The sequence below is a fragment of the Jatropha curcas genome, chromosome 8, assembly GCF_041381405.1.
Source record: "Jatropha curcas cultivar XTBG-Jc1 chromosome 8, XTBG_Jcur_1.0, whole genome shotgun sequence".
Classification (NCBI taxonomy): domain Eukaryota; kingdom Viridiplantae; phylum Streptophyta; class Magnoliopsida; order Malpighiales; family Euphorbiaceae; genus Jatropha; species Jatropha curcas.
This window is the reverse complement of record NC_143158.1, coordinates 4,474,075-4,494,728: the sequence shown is the minus strand read 5'-3', so window position 1 is coordinate 4,494,728 and position 20,654 is coordinate 4,474,075. Positions and strand designations below refer to the sequence as shown.

Below are 20,654 nucleotides of genomic sequence, written 5' to 3'. Positions count from 1 at the left end.
ATTGGTTTTAAATTTTTTCAATAAAATGCATTTTTCGAAAATTAAACTTGTGTTCTTAGAAATTGAGATCGCTAACATTAAACTTGTTTTCAACGTTATCTTTACTTATTACTTTGTTGTTTTTATTTAGTATATGGTCTAGAAACCCTTAAGCCTTAACAATGCATTCGAGAAGAAATAAGATTGGATAATAAAAGTCTAATCAATCCATCAATCAAGTTCATTCACTGAATCAAACTCAAAATGCAAAATCGTGGCAACTTGTGAACCCTCACGAGTGCACTAAGGGGATAAAATATTCCATACCTTTATTAATATTATGGACTGTCCTTTCCTTTACATGTAAAATTTTCTTTTTTAAACTCTTCACGAAATGGATGTTTATCATGATGTTTTGGTTCCTTTTATTTGAAGTACAAAAATAAAGTGAACCTTTCAAATCCAGACGAAAAATCTAACTTCCAATTTATTTTAATAACTAAATAGAATATATTAATTGTAATTAAGATTATTGTCTTTTTAAAAATATTAAAAGCAAATGAATTCTTTTAAAGCAAACCAACAAATTCAGTTTCCCATATATATGTTATATTCTTATCATTCATCTTTTTTGTTTAATCATAGTTTTGTTTAATTTATTAAAAATCAAATGAACCCGAACAAAATTATACATATTAAGGATAAGTGTTTTCTTTTAAAGAATGAACTGTGAATTATATTAGCTACAACTTTATATATGTTATACAAAAAAAAAAAAAAAAATGTGCCCTGTAACTAAGAAACAATCCATACACATGCATGAGCCCTTCTTTTAGCATCTCCATCAATCAATCAACTCCTCTGGTAGCAAATTGCAGCGCCAACTCCTTAGCTAGCTAGTTGTGCAATTTGCTCATCAAATTTTAATGCCAATTAAAATCAACTTTTATCTGTAAAGATAAATAAAGTGCTTTCTCTGCTTGAACATATGCAGCCTTATGATTAGAACTAACTAACTAACTAACTAACTATATATATATATATATATAGTACCAGCACTCAAACCAAAAGAATAAGAAGCTTTCATGGTGCCATATACATATTTTCATGGTTACATATCAGTGCTGTTCTTTCAAATATTTTCATATATAGTACGTACATTCAAACAACGCCAATACCACCAAAGAAGAAGCAGATATGGTATTATTAAATATATGCTCATGATTACACATCAGTTCTTTCAGTTTTTTGGTTCAGGGGTCTTGGAGTTCGAGCTCTGCAATCAACTCCAGTATCAGTCAATCAAAATTTATTGGTAGTTGTTTCAGTTTTTTCTGTCTGAGCTAAATGGTTCTCTCTCTCTCTCTCTCTCCCTCCCTCTCTCTCTTTGCAGAGTGAGCAAAGGCTTCGAAAGGCGGTGTCTGATGTTTCATTTGAAATAGAGAAATATGAAAGTCTGGAACTGGAAGCCATTTCTAATAATACAAATACTGAAGTGGAGCAAACAGAATGTGAATGCTGTGGTCTGAAAGAGGATTGCACTAAAGATTACATCTCCAAAGTGAAAGGTTCCTATTCTGGCAATTGGGTTTGTGGCCTTTGCTCTGCTGCTGTTAGAGAAACATTAGAGAAAGGTCCAAAAGAAATGGCCATTGAAGAAGCTGTCGAATCTCATAAAGATTTCTGTCAAAAATTCAATAACACAACTAGACTCAATCCTAAACTGTCATTAACTTGTGCAATGAGAGATATAGCTAAAAGAAGCTCTGAGAAAAGAAACTCCAAGAACTTATCTTTCTTAAAGCTTGCTAGAAGCACAAGCTGTGTTCCTAGGATTGATCTAAAACAGTAATCTTTGTAAATTTGTTTTCATTATTATTATCAACCTTTAATTAGTGAAGGTCAGAGTGTAATATGATATAAGTCTAGTGCTAAAATGTCCATATTTATAATGAATTACAGTCTAACCACTGTGGATAGAACAAGTAAAGTTTGGTTTCTTTACGTTTTAATTATATTTTAGGTCAGACACGCGTTCATTTTACCAATTCTCTTAATCTGGAGCTTATTTTCTTAATTTTTTCTTGAGAAAAAAAATTAAGTTTATTCATCCATGCCATTTTATAGAGTCCTCCAACGTGATCCTGTAAATGTAATCTAAAGTTCTTGAATGAGCCATAACCGTAAAAATATATTTTATTCTCGCAATTTCATCCAAATTTTTATTTAAAAATCATAACATTTTTTGTTACTGATTTTAAGACGACGGAGCACAAAAGTATAAATGGAGGCATTCATTTTTGTTGTCAGAGCTAAATGATCTCGTTTCCTGCATCACCTTCAAATTTCATTTGCCAAGACCTTAGCAGTCAAATCCAGACAAAAATGCAAACTCTTATAGAACAAAGATCCAACAGATGTTCTAGATTCGCTCTTAGTAATACTTGAGAATTTGAATTTTCTCCATGTTATAGTATTAACATGATAATTTTCCAATGTCTATCAAGAACAGTGTAGATGAAATTTTAACAAAAATTTCTAATCATATTGATAACCATACACTAATTATCAATATCTTGTTAAGCTGTAATGCAATGCCTGCCCTTTTGAGTTCAATAGTTTGTTTTTCTAATAACAACCCCTTTAACCTCATAATGTATTCCTTTTCAAGTTTTAGGCTTTTTTGGCGCGTTGGAGTTCCCAGGCTCAGCCTTGCGTTTTATTCCCAAGAAGTGCTCAACCTGAAAAAAGGAAAGCTCGGATATCTCACATATTAACTCGGGGAATAACAGGGAGAAAATACTGTAAACAACCATCAACCCAAAATGAAAGGCAAGCAAAAGCTTATTTTTATGTAAAGGATCTAGTAGGTTGGGTAGCTTTTGCTATCTTTTTTTTTTTTCCATTTGGATTTTTTATGCTCCTAATGTTTTGGGGCATCCCGACAATTATATACCTGCTAAATATCATTTGTGTGATTGTTCTCGCCAAATAAGAGAGGGAGAGAGAGGGGGAGGCAGAGATTGGTGGTTCATTATAAATCATGAGGGAAGTAAAATCCCTTGACCAAATCATAACTACCGTAACTTCCATCTGAAGCTTCATACCTAGCCTTAGCTATCACAAGGATTACTGCATTTGTTGTAATTTCATCTTATCTAATCTTTCTCTCTCACTGAACCACCTTCTAATTGAAAATTGCTCTATAGCCTATGGAACACTCCGTTTGATACCTAAGGCTAAGCATGAAACTCAGCTTTGTTGTTTTCTTTCAAACCATTAATTTAACCCAATTCAGATACAACAGTTCATTCTATTGACTTAAAGTGCAAAACGCTAGAAAATGTTTTCCAGAAAAATATTTTGTAGGAAACAATCGGAGCCTAGTAGTCTTGTTTAGGCTTCAAGATAAATCTCCACAATAGCATCTCAACAATTTGCTAGCTATGTGACTTTCAAATCTTCACAAGTTTTATTTTCAAATAAAACTCTATTAAAAAACCATGCTGTATTATATGCAAGTATACTCAATTGGATCTAGCACACAAATACAAGAAATGACTGACCTTTTTGTCACCGAGCATTGGTGTTAAGCCCCCTGGAAGATCCTTCTCAACAGTTGCAAAACCACTTCTTGGATCACTTGTTTGCCTGTAACGCAAATGAAAATATCAGTAGCATTCTAGTAATTACAATACATATGAAAAAACACCCAACTCAATTAATCAACCCGATGCAGAAAATATATAGCTCATTCTATAATTTCCTGAGGGTTTGATATAAATAAATTCCACTAATTACGGAACTCATTCTGAATTTCATGTTCCCCAAAATTCTCCACTCCTGAAAACTAAATTTATGGAATTCAACATGCATAAACTAAATGCCATTATTTAAGTGAAACAAAGGGTACAAAAGCATTTGGACAAAGGACCTAGAATTCAAAATTTCGGACTTGACATTTAGTTAAATTCAATTCTCTCCAAAATTCACGAAGCCAAAACAAATCTGACAGTTATTTTGGCACTGCAAATATCCATCGCAATTACTTCTTTTCCTTTTAAACTGCTCCGACATTCCCTAGAGAAACTCTCTGCAGTCAGTAGTAAACCATATATGAAATGTCATTATTGAAATATAAATCATACCCTGGTTTAACATGACCACTGAGGACCAGGTAGGGTGTCTTCAACTGAGCCTGGGCTTCCCTCATCCGCTCCACAGACAATGATGGTGTATCTGAATTTTTCATTTGCTTCATCTTCAGTTCTTCCAGGTATTGCTTCATGCGCTTTTCTTGCTTCATTTTTCCAGGCCCTTTCCCATGGAATTTATGAGAAATGATCCTAAAGGCTTCCTTTGGAGTCAACTGGCAAAATGTGCAAATAATCCAAAAGTCAAAAAATAAGGCATGATGTTATTAGACGGCATAAAATTTCAACACTGCACACCAAATTGGTGTCATAAATAAATTCACTCTTAATAAATATATCATAGCGGACAAAGTCATACAACCTAAGCAGACATGTAACTAAAGAGCAACTTTTATCCAATACTTACTGGTTGGTCATTTACCTTTTCTGCTCCTTCGACGTCTATGAAAAATGAACACAGCAAAGTTCATCTACATTACATGCTATAGCAAGAACCAAGGTCTATGAAGACTAATTCTCATGTTGTCTATAATCTCCAAAACAATTACTCCAGCAGTAACAGTTCTAAAGAAAAACAGTCAAGAGTAGTGTCCAAATTAAGCACCTGAAGACTTGTACTATTCTCTAAGGCCCAAGTGACTATTTTATGCAAGGACGGTAAATATCCATTTGAAGAAATCAATCTACACATCATTTATGCTAAAGAAATTCTTCACTGAATTTGCTCAGTGAAGGTCTAATTTCTGCATGCTATCGATAATGGTGAAATCTAGGAAGCAATGTCAGTAATTAGCAAGTGCGTGGATGATCAAGTACTTACAGTACGTCCATATTCATCTGTCCTGTCGATTCGGATGTCCTTAAACCTTTCATTGTCAACATCACTGTCTACAATGCCAACAAGTTTACTCTTTTTCTTGTCCATGTTTCTGCCACCCCATTCAGTACTTTCTTTAAGTGTGCCTCGCTCTTTCAGCAGCTTCAATGCAGCAGATAATCCTTTCCCGACTGGAACTTCATGAATGGTTTCATCTGGAACTATATCCTCATTATTCTCATTGACAGGGTTTTCATCTTTATCAATGTCTTGAACTTCTGTCCATCCCCCAGTTTCATCTTTTTTTTCTTGATCAGAAACTATCGGTGCTTCATCCTCATCCATGAAAACGTCATCATTACCATGCTTATGGGACTCTGGAAGAGTAAAAGCAGCTTATTAATTATTTTTCCAATATATATAAGCAAAACTCTTGTTCATTGAAGAACACTAGAACTGAAAAACCTATAACCTACATTTAGCATACTTACAGCAAACAAGCTAACATTTTCAGCTGATCTAGTGATCATAGTTCAAAATCATGATAAACATATATAATGTATTTGGGAATTCAAAACTGGAGTTAAATAAATCACAAAAGGAGGATTCCATGACTTATGGTTAAAAATAACCCCAAATGTGATCAGATAGCATGATTGTCACATAGCTCAGAAAAATTTCTGTAGAAGCTGTTCCAGTTGGTGAACCATTACACTATAGAAAACCCAAGTTTACTTACATTTCACTCTTTGCAACAGAAGTCCTTTTTTCTCCTAATTGTAATGCAAACAAGTATATCAGAAAAATAATACCTTCATCTAGTTGGAGTCCCCAGACAAACTCTTCCATCTCTGTGAAGACAATCTTGTTTTCTTGTGACTCTCCAGTTGTAGGGTTCTGATCATCTGTAGTTTGACTGCTGGTGGTGGTTGTAGCAGCAGCTAGGCGAGCAATTGCTTGAGGACCAGATGCTTTCTCCTCTTGCTTCTTGAGAGCTAATTTCCTTGCTCTTTCTAAGGATTTGTAAAGATCCTCATCATCTTCTGCAAACACTGGATTTTCATCTTCATCTAATTTAGCATGAAGCGTCTGTTCCTGACGCAGGGATTTAGAAGCCTCATCTGCTTTGTCATACGCAGCCTGGTATGCACTACTTCGCATTTCGGCTTCAGATCTCTCTTGTTCCTGCCTAATGGCCTGCCTTCTCCCATTATTTCGAGAACCAAGATCTCCAACACCCAATCCTGCAGAGACAGCTTCTGCTTCAAGGGCATCTATGTCCAGCTTCTCCTTCTTTCGCAAGGATTTCTTTTTCTTGGGCTTCTTAAATTGGAGCAGCTCTTCATGAGTATAATAATCTGACGAAATTTTCCCAGATGAACTAAGATCTTCAAAACGATTATTTGTGGAAACACCTTGTAGCCTTCTGCGGAGCTGCATAATGGAAAATTATTTGATATAAAAAAAGTTAAAAAATTATATAGGAAAACTAAAATTACATAATTACAAAAAAGCTTATGGAAACAGTTAACATGTCTCTTTCAGCAATTGCTTAATCCCCACACAGATAAAGGACATCTTCACATACCTCTTCCAGTTTCTTCTCAGCTTCACCAGTGAAGCGTCCCCTTTCATCAAGAGCCACCCCCTGACAATTATACGCCTTAAATAATAACCATATGTACTAAATAATAATTATATGTTTTAAATAACAATTCAAAATATAAGGTAGGGAACGAGGTGAAAAAAATCTGACCTCATCTGCAGCTGAATCATCATATTGTGGAAGTATTTTCTTCTCTGAAGCAGGATCATCATTGAACCTAATATGTTAGTAGAGTCAAATTAGTTACTGATTTCTAAACACTTATAAATTAATAACAAAATGCATTACGGATTTTCATCTCACTTGTCATCATAAATTCCCGTCTTCTTCTTTGCAGCCTTATAAGCATCATCCCGGCGCTTCTGCTCTCCAATTTCCACATTTTCAAGCATGTCAACCTCTGTCATACAAGACCAAAAACCTCTGTCATGCAAAAATGTTTTTGTCATTTCAGGTAACTCAAGTATAAAACATGAGAGGTGACACCAACTATTTTACCTTCATTAATATCACCATCTGCAAGTATACTCTGATCTTTGAGGGTTAAAACAACTGCTCCACCTTCCATTACCTTTTCAAGGCCATGGAGAACCTTAACTCCAGCTAGATCATCTGTTAACAAGTTGTCATCACAAAAATAAAACAATATGAATCAGAGTCCTTGCTAAAAGATAACCATGTCATTCAGCTAGCAGTCTAATATATCAGAATTCCCCAAACTTTTTTAAAAGTTTTTGCAATTTCACCCTATTTTGATCTTTTTGTCAATTTTATCCAAATTTCGACCTTTTACAGCAATAGCAACCCAAATTGCAAATAAAAAAGTATTTCCATCATTTTTAAAAAATAATGTGACATTGATAAAATTTCAAAAATAATTTTTTTTTCAAAAAAATTTTCATTAGTCTAAATAAATATTGTTACATTTATTAAATTTTAAATTTTGAAATACATGTGTTAATTAATAATTTAATAACATAAATTTTTGTTACTTACCAAAAAAATTCCCAATCATGGTATAAAAATTAAATTAATAAAATATAATCTTTAATTAAGTATTCTGTTTTATATTGCCTATATTGTAAGGATGAAAAATCCCAATTATAATAATTTTTTGGATCGATAATATAGTCAAATTATTATTCATTTAATAATAAAAAAAACTTCTTAATTATTTTAATTGCAAATTTATCAAATATCATATTTCTAAGTCTATGAATGTACCACTTACTAGATGTGATATAATTTGATATTCAAAGGACATTTAAAATTTGATTTTTATTACTTTTTTTTTTTTTTTTAATAAAATGATACAAATACTTTTTTATTTTGTAATTCCATTCTTAATTGCAATTAAGAGTGCTATAGCTACAAAAGGTCGAAGTAAGGGAATATCGACAGAATAATCAAAATAGAATGAAATTGCAAAAGCTTGCAAAATTCACAGCATTTTGATACATCAGGTCAATTGAAATGTACAACTACGAAATATGGAATTTGAACATAGAAAGACAAGGTGAAGAAAACAGAAAGAAACTGGGTTTCGTGAATCACACTCCTAGAATTAAACTGGTTCTCTATGACCTAGTATCTGCACTCAATAAACATATCCTGAAGTTTATGTTGTTCATTATCAAAACAATAATAAAGCAGCAGAAATGCATGATCATGCGACTTGCAAAACCAATTTATTAAATGTCTAGCTGTGGTAAGGAGAAACCATACGAGTTGTATGCTCGCCCGAATCCTCGTCTTCACTTTCTCCTTGAACATTATTGTCCTGAAAATTTATATCAATAACAACAAAAAAAAAGTTATCACACTTAAAATCACATCAAAGGAGCCATATATAGCATAAATAATGCAAATAAACACTTCTAAGAGTAAAGTAACCTGCTCCTCAAAAATCTTTGAGAGCTGCTTGGCTTTCTGTTTTTCAGCATTCTTTTTCTCCTCAAGCTTCCGACTCCTATTAACCCAGGCTAAAACCTCATCACCAGGTTCTGAATTTTTCTTTAATCTTTCTTCTTTCATCCTGAACAAATAGAAAGCTACAGAGATAAATATCAATATTCATGATAATGTAAAGAACTAGATTTATAAATATCAGATTTCTATACATATGTATGGACACCCATACAGTGCAAGATGTAGTCCATTTTTTTACTTTTAATAATTTGTTGTTAATGAGGTACTGATTCTAATGCTTATCATTCAAAATCCTTTAAAGAAGGCTTATCTTACATCATGTTATTTGAACAAGACAATTAAAAGTACTAAATAATATACTTCAGTTAAAAAGGATGTAGGAAAAAGAATAGAAGCCAGTATCAACAAAGTTTTACTTACTTCAAGATGCGCTCCTCAAGTTGCGAGACGGGTGCACTTCCTCCTCGAGATGTTTCTTCAGCCTTTTGTTCATCCTTATTGTCAAAAGAAACCTTTGATTGTTTTAAAACACTGCTATCCTTGTTGTTTTCATAGTCCATTTCGACTACGTCATCTTTGCTTCTATCATAGTCTTCCTCATGGCTTCTTTTACTCACTTTCTCTCTGTCTCTCAACCTTTCTTTATCATAATCTGAATCTCTCTCCCTCTCCTTAGTCTTCTCTCTTCCTTTTTCCCTATCTCTATCTTTCTCAACTTCCCTCTCTTTCTCTCGATCCTTATATTTCTCCTTCTCCTTTACTCTTTCTCTTTCCTTCTCTCTCTCCTTATCCCTATCCCTATCCCTGCTCTTCTCCTTCCCTCTGTCTTTCCTTTCCTTATCACGCTCACGCTCCTTCTCTCTTGACTTCTCCTTGTCCAAATCCTTGGTGACATCTTCACTATTCCTCTTGGAGGAGCGTTCTCTATCCTTGTTTCTATGTTCCCTCTCCCTGTCTTCTCCTCGGCTGCTTTTCTTCCTATCCTTATCTCTACTAGAATGCTTACTTGATTTTTCAACTCCATCTTCATCATATTGCCTTCTTGGCGAATCATCTAGACTATCTCTCTCCTTGCGTCGCTCGTACCTGGATTCAGAATCCATTCCTACTACCGGATTCAGGCCCTAATCTTTCCAGCAGTTCCTCAAACGTTCAACACAAAAGCAGAGACCACAAAAGCAATCCAATTAGATAAACCCTAAAATCTAACAGCAACCAAATTAGACTTACACATGTGAAGTATTGAGCAATTACCTCGAAAGGAATTTCAAAAGGTGCAGCAGCTAGCCAGGAAGAACAAATCAGGGCTCGCTCAGATAGCGAATTTTTGAACTTTTGATAATACGATGCGATATTACGAGAACAACAAGGAATGAAGAATGCGAGGCCCAAATTTGGGCTTGGGCTTTAGCTTGGTTGTATCTATGTACTTGCTTTAATGGAAAATAAGCCCAGGAATATTAGAACCCTGTTTGGGAAAGTTTAAGTTCAGAACTGTGGATTTCTTATGTTTTGATCCATTCCCAAACAAAAAGTTTTCGTCGTCGGATAAGAAAGTTTCCCCTATCGTTTCAAATGTTTTCCCCTTTTATCAATTATCCATCGGTCGAACAAAATAAATGGGCCTTTATTGGGCTTTCTGAGACTTAAAAAAGTGGAATGCAGTCTGCTAATGTTTTTCAGCATGTGTTCAGCCCTAGGTTCACCAGAGATGAGCGGAGATGGAGCTGTAGAATCACAGCTTATCCTATTCCTCTTGATCTCGCGAGAAAGAAAATGAAATGAAGAAATCAAAGCTGCAACGTTGTTTGCCAGACTGAGAGAGCGGCTGGAGTAAGGGTGAGCATGGTACAAGGAGTCGCTGAAATTATCATAATGTGTAGTAAGTCGAAAAAATACTCCATTTTGTTTATAATTAAATTATTTAATTTATTAACATGTGTTAATAAGACAGATTAATATAAAATAAATTATTTTTATTGATATCTTAATGATCAATTTTTATATCATTTATGAGTGACCGCTATTAAAGTACGTCAAACATATACCATGTACATGTAATGTGCAAAATATAATCAAATAATTTAAGTGTCACAGAATATTTAATGAATGACAAATAACAGGTCATTAGAATTGTTGACATACATACATATTGAAGTTGAGCGCGATATATAATTTATTAAAAAAATTAATTTTTTTGTACAATTTAATATTTTTGTATTATTATGTTTAATAAAATGATAATTTTTACCTTTAATAATTTTAATAATCTTATCAATTATACATATTAAAAATTAGTAATTTGCTCTTTTTTGTTAATCAAACATTAAGTTTTTTTGCTTATTTGGTATAAAATTAGGGTGATAATATACAAAAAAGAAAATTGAATTTTTTTTTTTTGGGTAAATTGTATATCATATTCTTCTATATATATTCAAAGGTGAATAAGGCAAGGAAATAATTGGAGTTGCACAATGCTTTTTCAATTAGATTTCTTTCTTGTGCATCATTTGCTTGAAGAATGTAGCCAACTGTTCATCACCAGAAAACAGGCTCAATCATTGACAATGACAAGGAAAGATCATTGAGGATTTCTTGAACTTGGACAATATATAATAATTTGGGTTGGCCAAATTCAAAAGCACGTTTATTAGATTTTAGAGGATTTGTTTATTTTGAATTTCTCCTCTAATTTATGTGCAAAAACTAATTTAGTACACCTGATTTTGTTTTTTATTAGATTGAAATTGTGATTATTGTGCCATAAATTGAATGCCATTTTGCAAACTGTTAGCTCCATATGGGTGGACCTAAGCCTATTCAAAATGTTAGGGTTCATGTTTATAATTGAGTGCAATAATTGCTTAAGGGTCCCAAGTTCCAAATTTCTAAATATTTGCGAAATAGTATTAATTAAATTAAATTTTAGCCCTATTTGGTCCTAAATCTCACATAGCACGTAAGTACCACACGTGCAATAGACTCCCAGCTTTAGGTATTCAAAAAAAATAATCAAAAGGATATGGATGGACCATCTCTTTGTGTGAATTTTTAGGCATTTGGTTGAATTATGGTTCTTTGAGATTAGGATTGCAGGGTCCATTGTGAAAACAACTTGCACTTTGCCAAAATTTCTACTACTTCTACACCATGCATGCTTATCTTGACCTTCGCAATTATAATCAATTTAATTGATTTATTCACATTACACATGGACTTTATTCATTAAACCGGAAATAGGGCTCGTTTGCTTCGAAATCTCATATCTTTTGGGTAGTATATTTCTTAATAATATACAGATGGACTTCTTGAAAATAAATTACTTTCAAATAATAAAAGATAATAATGTTCATAATATAAATTTAAGTATATTTAAATGATAAGATAAATTAATAAATTTAATTGCGTTTAATTAAGAAGTTAGATGACGGACGTTCCTAGAAAGTAGAATTGATTCAAAAACAGATATTTTATGTACTTTCTTGAAAATTACATTATTCTAATCTACTTTTCTCGAATCAAGCATATCTTGCTCCGTTGAATTTAGTTGTTATAAGGTGATTTCTATTACAACGATGTTGTAGTTATTAAATTTAAAATTATATTGAAATAAATGTTATTATTATTAATAATTGTATTGAAATAAATGTAATTTCAAACCTAATCACTGAAAAAACAACAGCTACACCTTCCTCTAGTTTTTCTGTGCCAAGTAAGACATTTACATAAAATCCATTGATATGCTGAAATTAAAAGATTTACTGTATGTGAATTCCTTTTAAGAAGATCACCAAAGGATATAGTTCTTACTGGGTTTCATGTGCAAATATTTGAAAGATATGAACAATGTACACGCCATGCATGCATGTGGTGCTCAATTAGGACTTAAAACCTAATGAAATCCGGTGTTACAATCTCAATGGGCCCTTGCGCCCGACATTTATAGATCATAATGCATTGATTAAAAATTATTCAAACAATATTCTCTGAGTTAAAAAAAAAAAAAAGAAAAGTAAAAAAAATTAATTAATGCTTTTGCTAATCAGAAGTCTTAATTTAATCTTCTATAGTTAATTAAAGTTTCAGCTAAGTGGTCTTTTGGACCATTAACTAATTTAACAACACAATAACCCTACATAAGTTGCAAAAAGAAAAAGAGACCCTTATTCGAGGGAAATGGGTCGACTCCACGTCAGGCCTAGCTCATCTCAATTAAGGGCAAAGAAGACTTAACTCTAATAATAATAATAATAAAGTGCTCAATTAATTAGATTATTAACGAGTATAAGTACAAAAATGAAAGCACTACATCAACCTAAGTTTTGACGGGTAATGCTCTTTACAGAGCATATTGGGCATAAATGAACTTTTTCAATTTTTTTTTTCCTCCAACGATAAAGGTGGGAATAAACTGATTATGACACATATATATTTATATATATATATTACCAATTATGAGTAGCAAAATTTGAAAAAAAAGATATTATAATTATAAATAATTAATATATATAGTACATTAACAGTGGAATACAGGGTTGCAGCACACAAGTTTTGCTCCAAGAAATTAATTGACCAGTGGATGAATTTATATTTAATTATATTGTAATGCTAAATGAGTCAACAAGATGAGCCACTAGCTGAATATTAAGCTTACGATTTGGAAGGTTCCAAGATAATTAATAATGAGTACTAAATTACTAATGTTACAAGTACTCCATATTGGGGTGGTTGTTCTAGAAGAATAATAATTTTAAATGATAATTAGAAAAAATAAAAAATAAACTGAAAATAAGATTTGAGCTATTTTGAGAAATATAAGATTACTACTTAATTTACCATTAATTTTAAAAAGAAAATCCTTTCTATTTGTTATCATGAAATATGGGTTCAGAGAACCATATATATATAATAATTAATTATACTAAGTATATATACTAATTAATTATACTATATATGTAGTACGGTACAAATTAAAGAATTATATATGTTTTCAATATTCCTCTGCTTTTGCTGTAGTTGATGACTTCCCCGGCCCAAAAAAGACAAATAAAGCACCACAAATATATGCATGCATCTATTCTGTCATAGCAGGTTTAAAGATTATACATGGATACAAAAACAGTAGAAGATTAATTAAAACTTAGATAGAATATTCCTTGCAACTTCTATATTTAAGGAATATATATCGTGCAATTATTATCACATTCAACTCACGAACATAAGTTGATGAGTTTGGTTTAATAATATATGATGGTGTTTGGAATAATAAGTTCATGCTCTCCACCTGGATCGGAGTTATCTCGAATGCAAATGACGAGTTATGATATATGAGTATTGGTGGGCTTAAGTCTAAATAAAAGTTAGTTAGCTGTTTGAACGCTTTCAAGAATTGAATCTAGACTCACTAGAAATTTGTCCAACATAATTTCCATCGGGCTAACCATCTAGGGTGGAAATTTTATTAATTTTTGCTAAGCATAATTATTAGAATTACAACTAAATGGTTAATTATATCGAATTAACATGAAAATTTGGACTTGATAAAAAAATAAGGAGAGAAAAAAAAAGAAAAAGGTAAATATACGCTCTAATTGGTAGTTAACATCAAGAAATGCATAAACTAAACAAGAAAGCAAAAGCTAGGGTTTTAAAGGGAGAGAAAGAAGAAGCATACATGGTAGTGGAGGATGGAAAATGGGCGTGGCAAGGAGAGACTAAGACTAGTGTAAAACCCTAGAAAATGGAGGTGACCACAGCATGCCGGATCTGACAATGACCATTCACTGTATATTCCTTCGAGAAAGAGATTGTGGGTCCTCTTTATCTCCCTCTTTCTCTCTCTCTACTTCCTCTTCTTCTTCATGTTCTTCTTCGATGAATGCGGGATCAAGAAAGAGAGAGCGCACGAGCATTATATTAGTATAACGTAAAGACACTCAACTTTTCTTTTTTTCTTTTTCTTTCATTCTCTCTTTCTTTTTTAAATTTAGACCACTTTCTTTCTGTTCTTCTCATTCCTCTTTGCCTCATTTCGTAACAGTTCCTTTATGTTTGTACTCTTTCAAAAGCTTTCTTTTTTCTCTTTCTACTGAGAAAGAGAATCCAAGACAATTATAAACAGTCCAAGCAAAAGGGGTTTCAACAATTTTCCTTTTCCTACATGCAGAGAGTAGAGAGATATGTTCATTTCCCAATAATGCCCTCATTTAAACAACTTATTTTCACTCTGTTGCCAATATTTTTTAGCTTCATCAAGTTATGATAGCTCCCATATATGTGTAATGCATGGAGTGGACAAAAGTAAGGAAGAGGAATAATCTGAACTAATAATTTGTCATAATTTCTTCTGACAAAGTTTATTAAACAACCAATGACAACACATTGGTAGATGCTTTAATGATTAGGGAATTCCAACTAAGCCTCATTATAGAAATACATGGTTGAAGCAATATTAGTAAGCCTCTCTTTTGCATGCCAAGAAGAAGAAGGAGAAACTAATTAAAGGTGTTCAAATCTAACTGCATGCCCCAACATTTTAAGAAACCATTTTCAGCCGGAAAACTCTGAATTTTATTGGGATGAGAATACTACAATTTGATCGGCAAATTAATTGTTTTGATAACCGTTAGCCATTTTAATAGCGTTCAGCTGTTAGCTGTTTAAATAATTTTTTATAAAATATTAAAAGCTAATAATGTTACATGATTAACATTATATGGTTTATTCTAAGAAGCCATTTCCAATTAGCAAACTCTGAATTTTATAGGGGATGAGACTTCGTATTTTTCAAATCAAATTGATCCATTGTTTGGAATCATTTTTTAATTAATGTAATTTGATTAATATTAATGCTTTGTTGGGATAATATTCAGGTAAGCTCTCTTAATTGTAGTATTCCAAAATTCAAATATTTAACTTTGTTAGTAAAGTTTATCTAGAATGCAATATATTTCTATTAACCGCTTGTTGATTAAAAGAATTAATATTGCTAAAATTGATAATGGTTTGACTTAGATTAATTACGCCTAGAATGAATTACATAATTACCTACTTAACTAATTAATTAACATGCCTAGGAGATTACTGTATTACTTTTACCAAACATCATTTTTAACATTTCATAATTATAATGTTGTTTAAAATGTTGTTGCCAATTGGTGTAATGATGGATTCTCTAAACCATATATGAACATGATCAATGATAAATGTGAGTGTAATCCTAGTAATTAAGTGCAACAACAAAGGCATATCCACATGGCCTATAAAAAGAAAATGAAAACTTTCAAGTTTTTCAACGGTTAGAGAAATCCTTGTCACTATCCCAAGCCAGTCAAAAGAGTATTTTGGTAATATCCGACAAAATCAGAGGCTTTTCCAACATCTGTCCCTGTTTCTCTTTTAATCGTTCGTGTTCAAACTTCCTTCAAAGAAAGTCAAGGTGCACTTTTGTAATTATTCCTCAATTCAATGCCTTCTTTTATGTCCTTTAACTACCATCTATTTATACACTCAAAAGCTCTTCATTTCTCTCTCACCCTATTTGTTCCTCATCACTACACATACACATTATATACTTTCAAACCCTTTCTTCTCTTTCAATCCAAGTTTTCCCTCATCAGTGATCTTCATTATCTTTGAATTTTACTGTGCTGTAATCATGTCTCCTAGGTAATTAAATTACCAGACATTTTACCTGAACTTGTACTGTTATTTGTATTATTTCTTTGGATTCATATTGTATTTTTGCTTGACACAGGTTTTGCAGTGCCTAGTTCAACTGTAAATGCATGCAAATTAGGTAAGTAATTAAGTTTATTCAGTTTAATTAACAGCTTTCCTATTTTTTCCATTTTTTCTTATGTTAATAATAATCAATGATAAAACACTTTCAAGAAAGATTCCATTTCTATATAAAAAGTCGTGTTAATATATTTTTTTTCTTGCCATTTTAATAGCTTCAGATCCGAGGAACATCTTCTTTTCAAGAAAGACGAGGTTGTTGTTACGTGTAGATGTTATACTATCATCAATGGCTCCCAAGAAACAACCAATAATGCTGTTCATATTCTTGTTCTTGTTCTTGAATAATTCTCGCATGTTACATGCAGAGGAACTTGACCTACTTTTACAATTCAAATCTGCCATTAACGACCCTTTACAATATCTTTCCAACTGGAATCCTTCCACGACTTTTTGCAAATGGCAGGGAATAACTTGCAACAACGACTCTTTTGGCATTAAGGCCATTGATCTACCAGGAAAAAATATCTCTGGCGAGCTTCCCTTGTCAATCTTTCAATTGCCATATATTGAAACGATAAATCTTTCAAGCAATCAGCTTTCTGGTCAAATTGCTCCTCGCATTTTCTCAAGCGCTAATTCGCTTCGATATCTCAACCTTAGTAACAATAACTTCACTGGTTTTATACCAGAGGGATCAATTCCTTCCCTGGAGACATTAGATCTGTCTAATAATATGCTTACGGGGAAAATTCCTCAAGAAATTGGATCTTTTTCAAGACTTAAGTTTCTTGATCTTGGTGGAAATGTTTTAGTGGGAGAAATTCCCATCTCTATAACAAATATCACAAGCTTGCAATTCTTGACGTTGGCTTCAAATCAGTTAGTGGGTCGAATTCCAAAAGAAATAGGCCAAATGAAGAACTTGAAATGGATTTACTTAGGCTACAACAATCTTTTAGGAGAAATTCCAAAAGAAATAGGGGAATTAACTTTCTTGAATCATCTTGACCTTGTTTATAATAATCTCACTGGATCAATTCCCTCATCTTTAGGAAACCTCACTAATCTTCAGTATCTCTTTCTTTATCAAAACAAGCTTTCAGGTACAATTCCAGACTCCATTTTCAGCCTCAGAAAGTTGATTTCACTTGATCTTAGTGATAATTCTCTTTTCGGTAAGATTCCAGAGCTTATAGCTCAGTTGCAAAACTTGGAAATTCTCCATCTTTTCTCCAACAACTTTTTTGGAAAAGTCCCTACCGCTTTAAGTTCGTTACCTCGCCTCCAAGTCCTTCAACTTTGGGCCAACAACTTTTCAGGTGAAATTCCTCAAGATCTTGGAAAGCAAAATAATCTCACTATAATAGACCTTTCCACCAATTCTCTCACCGGAAAAATTCCTCAAGGTTTATGCACGTCAGGAAATCTCTTTAAGCTTATTCTGTTCTCAAATTCACTCGAAGGCGAAATCCCTAAGAGCTTGAGCACTTGCAAAAGCTTGCAGCGAGTACGTCTTCAAGAAAATAATTTATCTGGTGAAATTCCGCAAGAGTTCACGAAGCTGCCACTTGTTTATTTCTTGGATTTATCAGGTAATAATTTTTCAGGCAGAATTGATACGAGAAAATGGGAGATGAAGTCACTTCAAATGTTGAATTTGGCCAGAAACAGATTTTTCGGAGGCTTGCCTGATTCATTTGGCAGCGAAAAGCTTGAAAACTTGGATTTGTCTTCAAACAGATTTTCAGGTACTATTCCTTTGAAGTTTGGGAGTTTATCAGAGCTAGTACAACTGAATTTAAGTGGAAACAAGCTCTCTGGTCAAATCCCAGTTGAGTTATCTTCATGCAAGAAGCTTGTAAGTCTTGACCTAAGCCAAAATCAGCTTTCTGGTGGAATCCCTGCTGGTTTTTCTTTAATGCCAGTTCTTGGCCAGCTTGATTTATCCCATAATCAATTATCCGGCGAGATACCAAAGAATTTAGGTACAGTGGAGTCGCTTGTTCAAGTGAATATCTCTTACAATCATTTTCAAGGTAGTTTACCACCTACAGGAGCTTTTCTTGCTATAAACGCAAGTTCAGTTGCCGGTAATGAACTATGCGGCGGTGATACTTCTAGTGGCTTGCCTCCATGCACAAGAGTAAAAAATAATCCCGTTTGGTGGCTCTATTTTGCTTTTATTCTTGGTGGTTTAGTTGTTGTTGCTTTTATTGCTTTTGGGATTATGTTAATTAGGGGACGAAAGAGCTTAGAGCTGAAACGAGTGGAAAATGAAGATGGGATATGGGAATTGCAATTCTTCCATTCTAAGGGACCAAAATCAGTCACAATTGAAGACATTTTACTGTCCAAGAAAGAAGAAAATGTCATCTCTAGAGGCAAGAAAGGGCTTTCATACAAAGGAAGGTCAATAGCAAACGGCATGCAGTTTATGGTAAAAGAAATAAATGACATGAACGCAATTCCACAAAATTTTTGGCCTCAGGTTGCTGAATTTGGTAAGCTCAAGCATCCAAACATTATCAAATTAATCGGAATTTGTCGGTCGGATAGGGATGGATTTTTTGTTTACGAGTACATAGAAGGCAAAAATTTGACTCAAATTCTTCACAATTTAAGTTGGGCAAGACGGCGCAAAATTGCCATTAGTATTGCGAAAGCTCTCCGGTACTTGCACTGTTATTGTTCACCAAGTGTTCCCGTCGGTTATATCTCCCCGGAGAAAATTATTGTAGATGGAAGAGATGAAGCTCACCTGAGATTAAGCCTTCCTGATACCAAGTTCTTCATTTCTTCTGCCTACGTTGCTCCAGGTAAATCTCAAAATTTACCCCTCCCAACATATATTCTACATGACCACAAAGGTAATTTTATTTGTTATTTACATACTATAAATTTTTATAAAAGATAAAATATCAATTTAATTAGGAGAAAGTAGTCATATACCGCCTATGTTTTACACTTTACTGTATGGGCATGCGAAAAAGATTTGCTACGAGGACAACAATGATGGGTCAACATTAAATTATTAGAGTCCTGAAGTAAAGCATCATTAATTAGTCTTATATGTTTATCTTTTTCAAGTAAATTATACTTGCAATTTAATAGCACCAAATTAAGATTTGATTATTTATATTTATTATTGTTGGGAATGTTGGGACATTTTAGGTCTGCTCACATAATTATGATTGTTTCTTATGTTTTGTACCAAGATTTCATGTTGGATATTTCTTTTGTTTATTTATTATTTTCTTGCAGAAACTAGAGACTTGAAAGACATCAATGAGAAGAGCGACATGTATGGATTTGGTCTGATCCTGGTCGAGCTATTGACCGGAAAAAGTCCCGGCGACGCTGAATTCGGGGTACACCAAAGCATTGTTGAGTGGGCCAGGTACTGCTACTCAGATTGTCATCTTGACATGTGGATTGATCAAACGATCAAAGCAGAAGCATTGATGAATCAGAATGAGATTGTTGAAACAATGAATTTAGCTCTCCATTGCACAGCCACTGACCCTAAAGCCCGACCATGTGCAAGTCATGTGTTTAAAACCCTCGACTCTGCTTTGACGACAAGTCGTTCTTGTGTTTCAAGCTTAAAGCTTTCTTCATCGCGGTTCTAGTTTGTTTCATCATCATCTAATTTTTGTTCACGTTTTGATTTTTTTTTTCTTTTTCATTTTCCCTTTTTAATTATATATTGGATTTTCTAGTATAAGATGTTAAAAATGATTGTTACTCAAATGTTTTGTATGGTTCGTTTGACATACATACTACTGATGAGTGTAAAAATGTAGATATTAAATCCGCATTATATGAATTATAACTTTTTCTTTTAATTATATAATATTCAAAGAGGCATATTGTGATTAATTAAAGGCCAACTTGTAAAGTGTCTTTCAATATCTTCTTTTGTCACCTTGAACATTATGGCAGCACTTTATGACTGTTTATGATATGAACAAAGATTGTAACCCTCCAATGGCAATGCGCATCATCCAATTTGAGATTCCCCATGTGTTGGATAGTTTTGGGGCTTCGCGGTCCAATTTTACCATCATAAAGAAAGAAATTCATGTACATGTTGGCTTCATTTGGTGGAGCAAGACATTACATGCCTGCAGCCCCTTTTTATTTTTTTTTTATTTTTTTTGTATTAGGAGACAGAGTTATATGGACTCACCACTGGGGTATGCCTTGGTATGCTACCACGGCTCTAGTTGGAGAACTCATTAATAATAATTTTTCTAACATACTTAATTGCTGGTTTTAATCTAATTACATATATACTTAAATTTAAAAGTGTGTAAAATAATAAATTGGTTAAATTTCAACTTCTAATTAAGAATTGCTCTAGAATTATGAAAGAATTCGAGTTCAAATCTTATCGATCATAAGTGTTTTTATCAATTTTGTGAAT

General features: G+C 33.0%; 2 protein-coding genes across 3 annotated transcripts; one reads left to right on the top strand and one right to left on the bottom strand.

Moving 5' to 3' along the window:
• Nucleotides 1-2,374: 2,374 nt before the first annotated feature.
• On the bottom strand, nucleotides 2,375-9,826 carry DOT2 (SART-1 family). The gene is made up of 12 exons (XM_012221989.4): nucleotides 8,906-9,826; nucleotides 8,450-8,591; nucleotides 8,282-8,336; nucleotides 7,055-7,168; nucleotides 6,860-6,956; nucleotides 6,707-6,773; nucleotides 6,539-6,598; nucleotides 5,763-6,384; nucleotides 4,954-5,327; nucleotides 4,128-4,348; nucleotides 3,546-3,630; nucleotides 2,375-2,720 (listed from the first exon to the last, which is right to left on the bottom strand). The coding sequence occupies exons 1-12, from the start codon at nucleotides 9,586-9,588 to the stop codon at nucleotides 2,646-2,648; spliced, it is 2,595 nt and encodes an 864-aa protein (XP_012077379.1). The 5' UTR covers nucleotides 9,589-9,826; the 3' UTR covers nucleotides 2,375-2,645.
• Nucleotides 9,827-15,996: 6,170 nt separating this feature from the next.
• Nucleotides 15,997-20,073, top strand: LOC105638212 (Leucine-rich receptor-like protein kinase family protein). 2 transcript variants are annotated; one of them, XM_089725276.1, is made up of 4 exons: nucleotides 15,997-16,153; nucleotides 16,242-16,283; nucleotides 16,447-19,044; nucleotides 19,490-20,073. In XM_089725276.1, exons 3-4 carry the CDS (start codon nucleotides 16,515-16,517, stop codon nucleotides 19,855-19,857), a joined length of 2,898 nt encoding a protein of 965 aa, XP_089581402.1. In that variant the 5' UTR covers nucleotides 15,997-16,153; nucleotides 16,242-16,283; nucleotides 16,447-16,514; the 3' UTR covers nucleotides 19,858-20,073. The 2 variants fall into 2 exon arrangements, with proteins under 2 accessions (XP_089581402.1, XP_012077378.1); XM_012221988.4 differs by having other exon boundaries at nucleotides 16,441-19,044.
• The last annotated feature ends 581 nt before the right edge of the window (nucleotides 20,074-20,654 follow it).

Coding starts and splice junctions, on each gene's coding strand:
- DOT2 (XM_012221989.4), bottom strand. CDS start 9,588: ATGGATTCTGAATCCAGGTACGAGCGACGCAAGGAGAGAGATAGTCTA. Junction 6,385..6,538: donor CTGAGAAGAAACTGGAAGAG/GTATGTGAAGAT, acceptor TCCATTATGCAG/CTCCGCAGAAGGCTACAAGG. Junction 2,721..3,545: donor CAATGCTCGGTGACAAAAAG/GTCAGTCATTTC, acceptor TCCTTTTTTCAG/GTTGAGCACTTCTTGGGAAT.
- LOC105638212 (XM_089725276.1), top strand. CDS start 16,515: ATGGCTCCCAAGAAACAACCAATAATGCTGTTCATATTCTTGTTCTTG. Junction 19,045..19,489: donor TTCTGCCTACGTTGCTCCAG/GTAAATCTCAAA, acceptor ATTTTCTTGCAG/AAACTAGAGACTTGAAAGAC.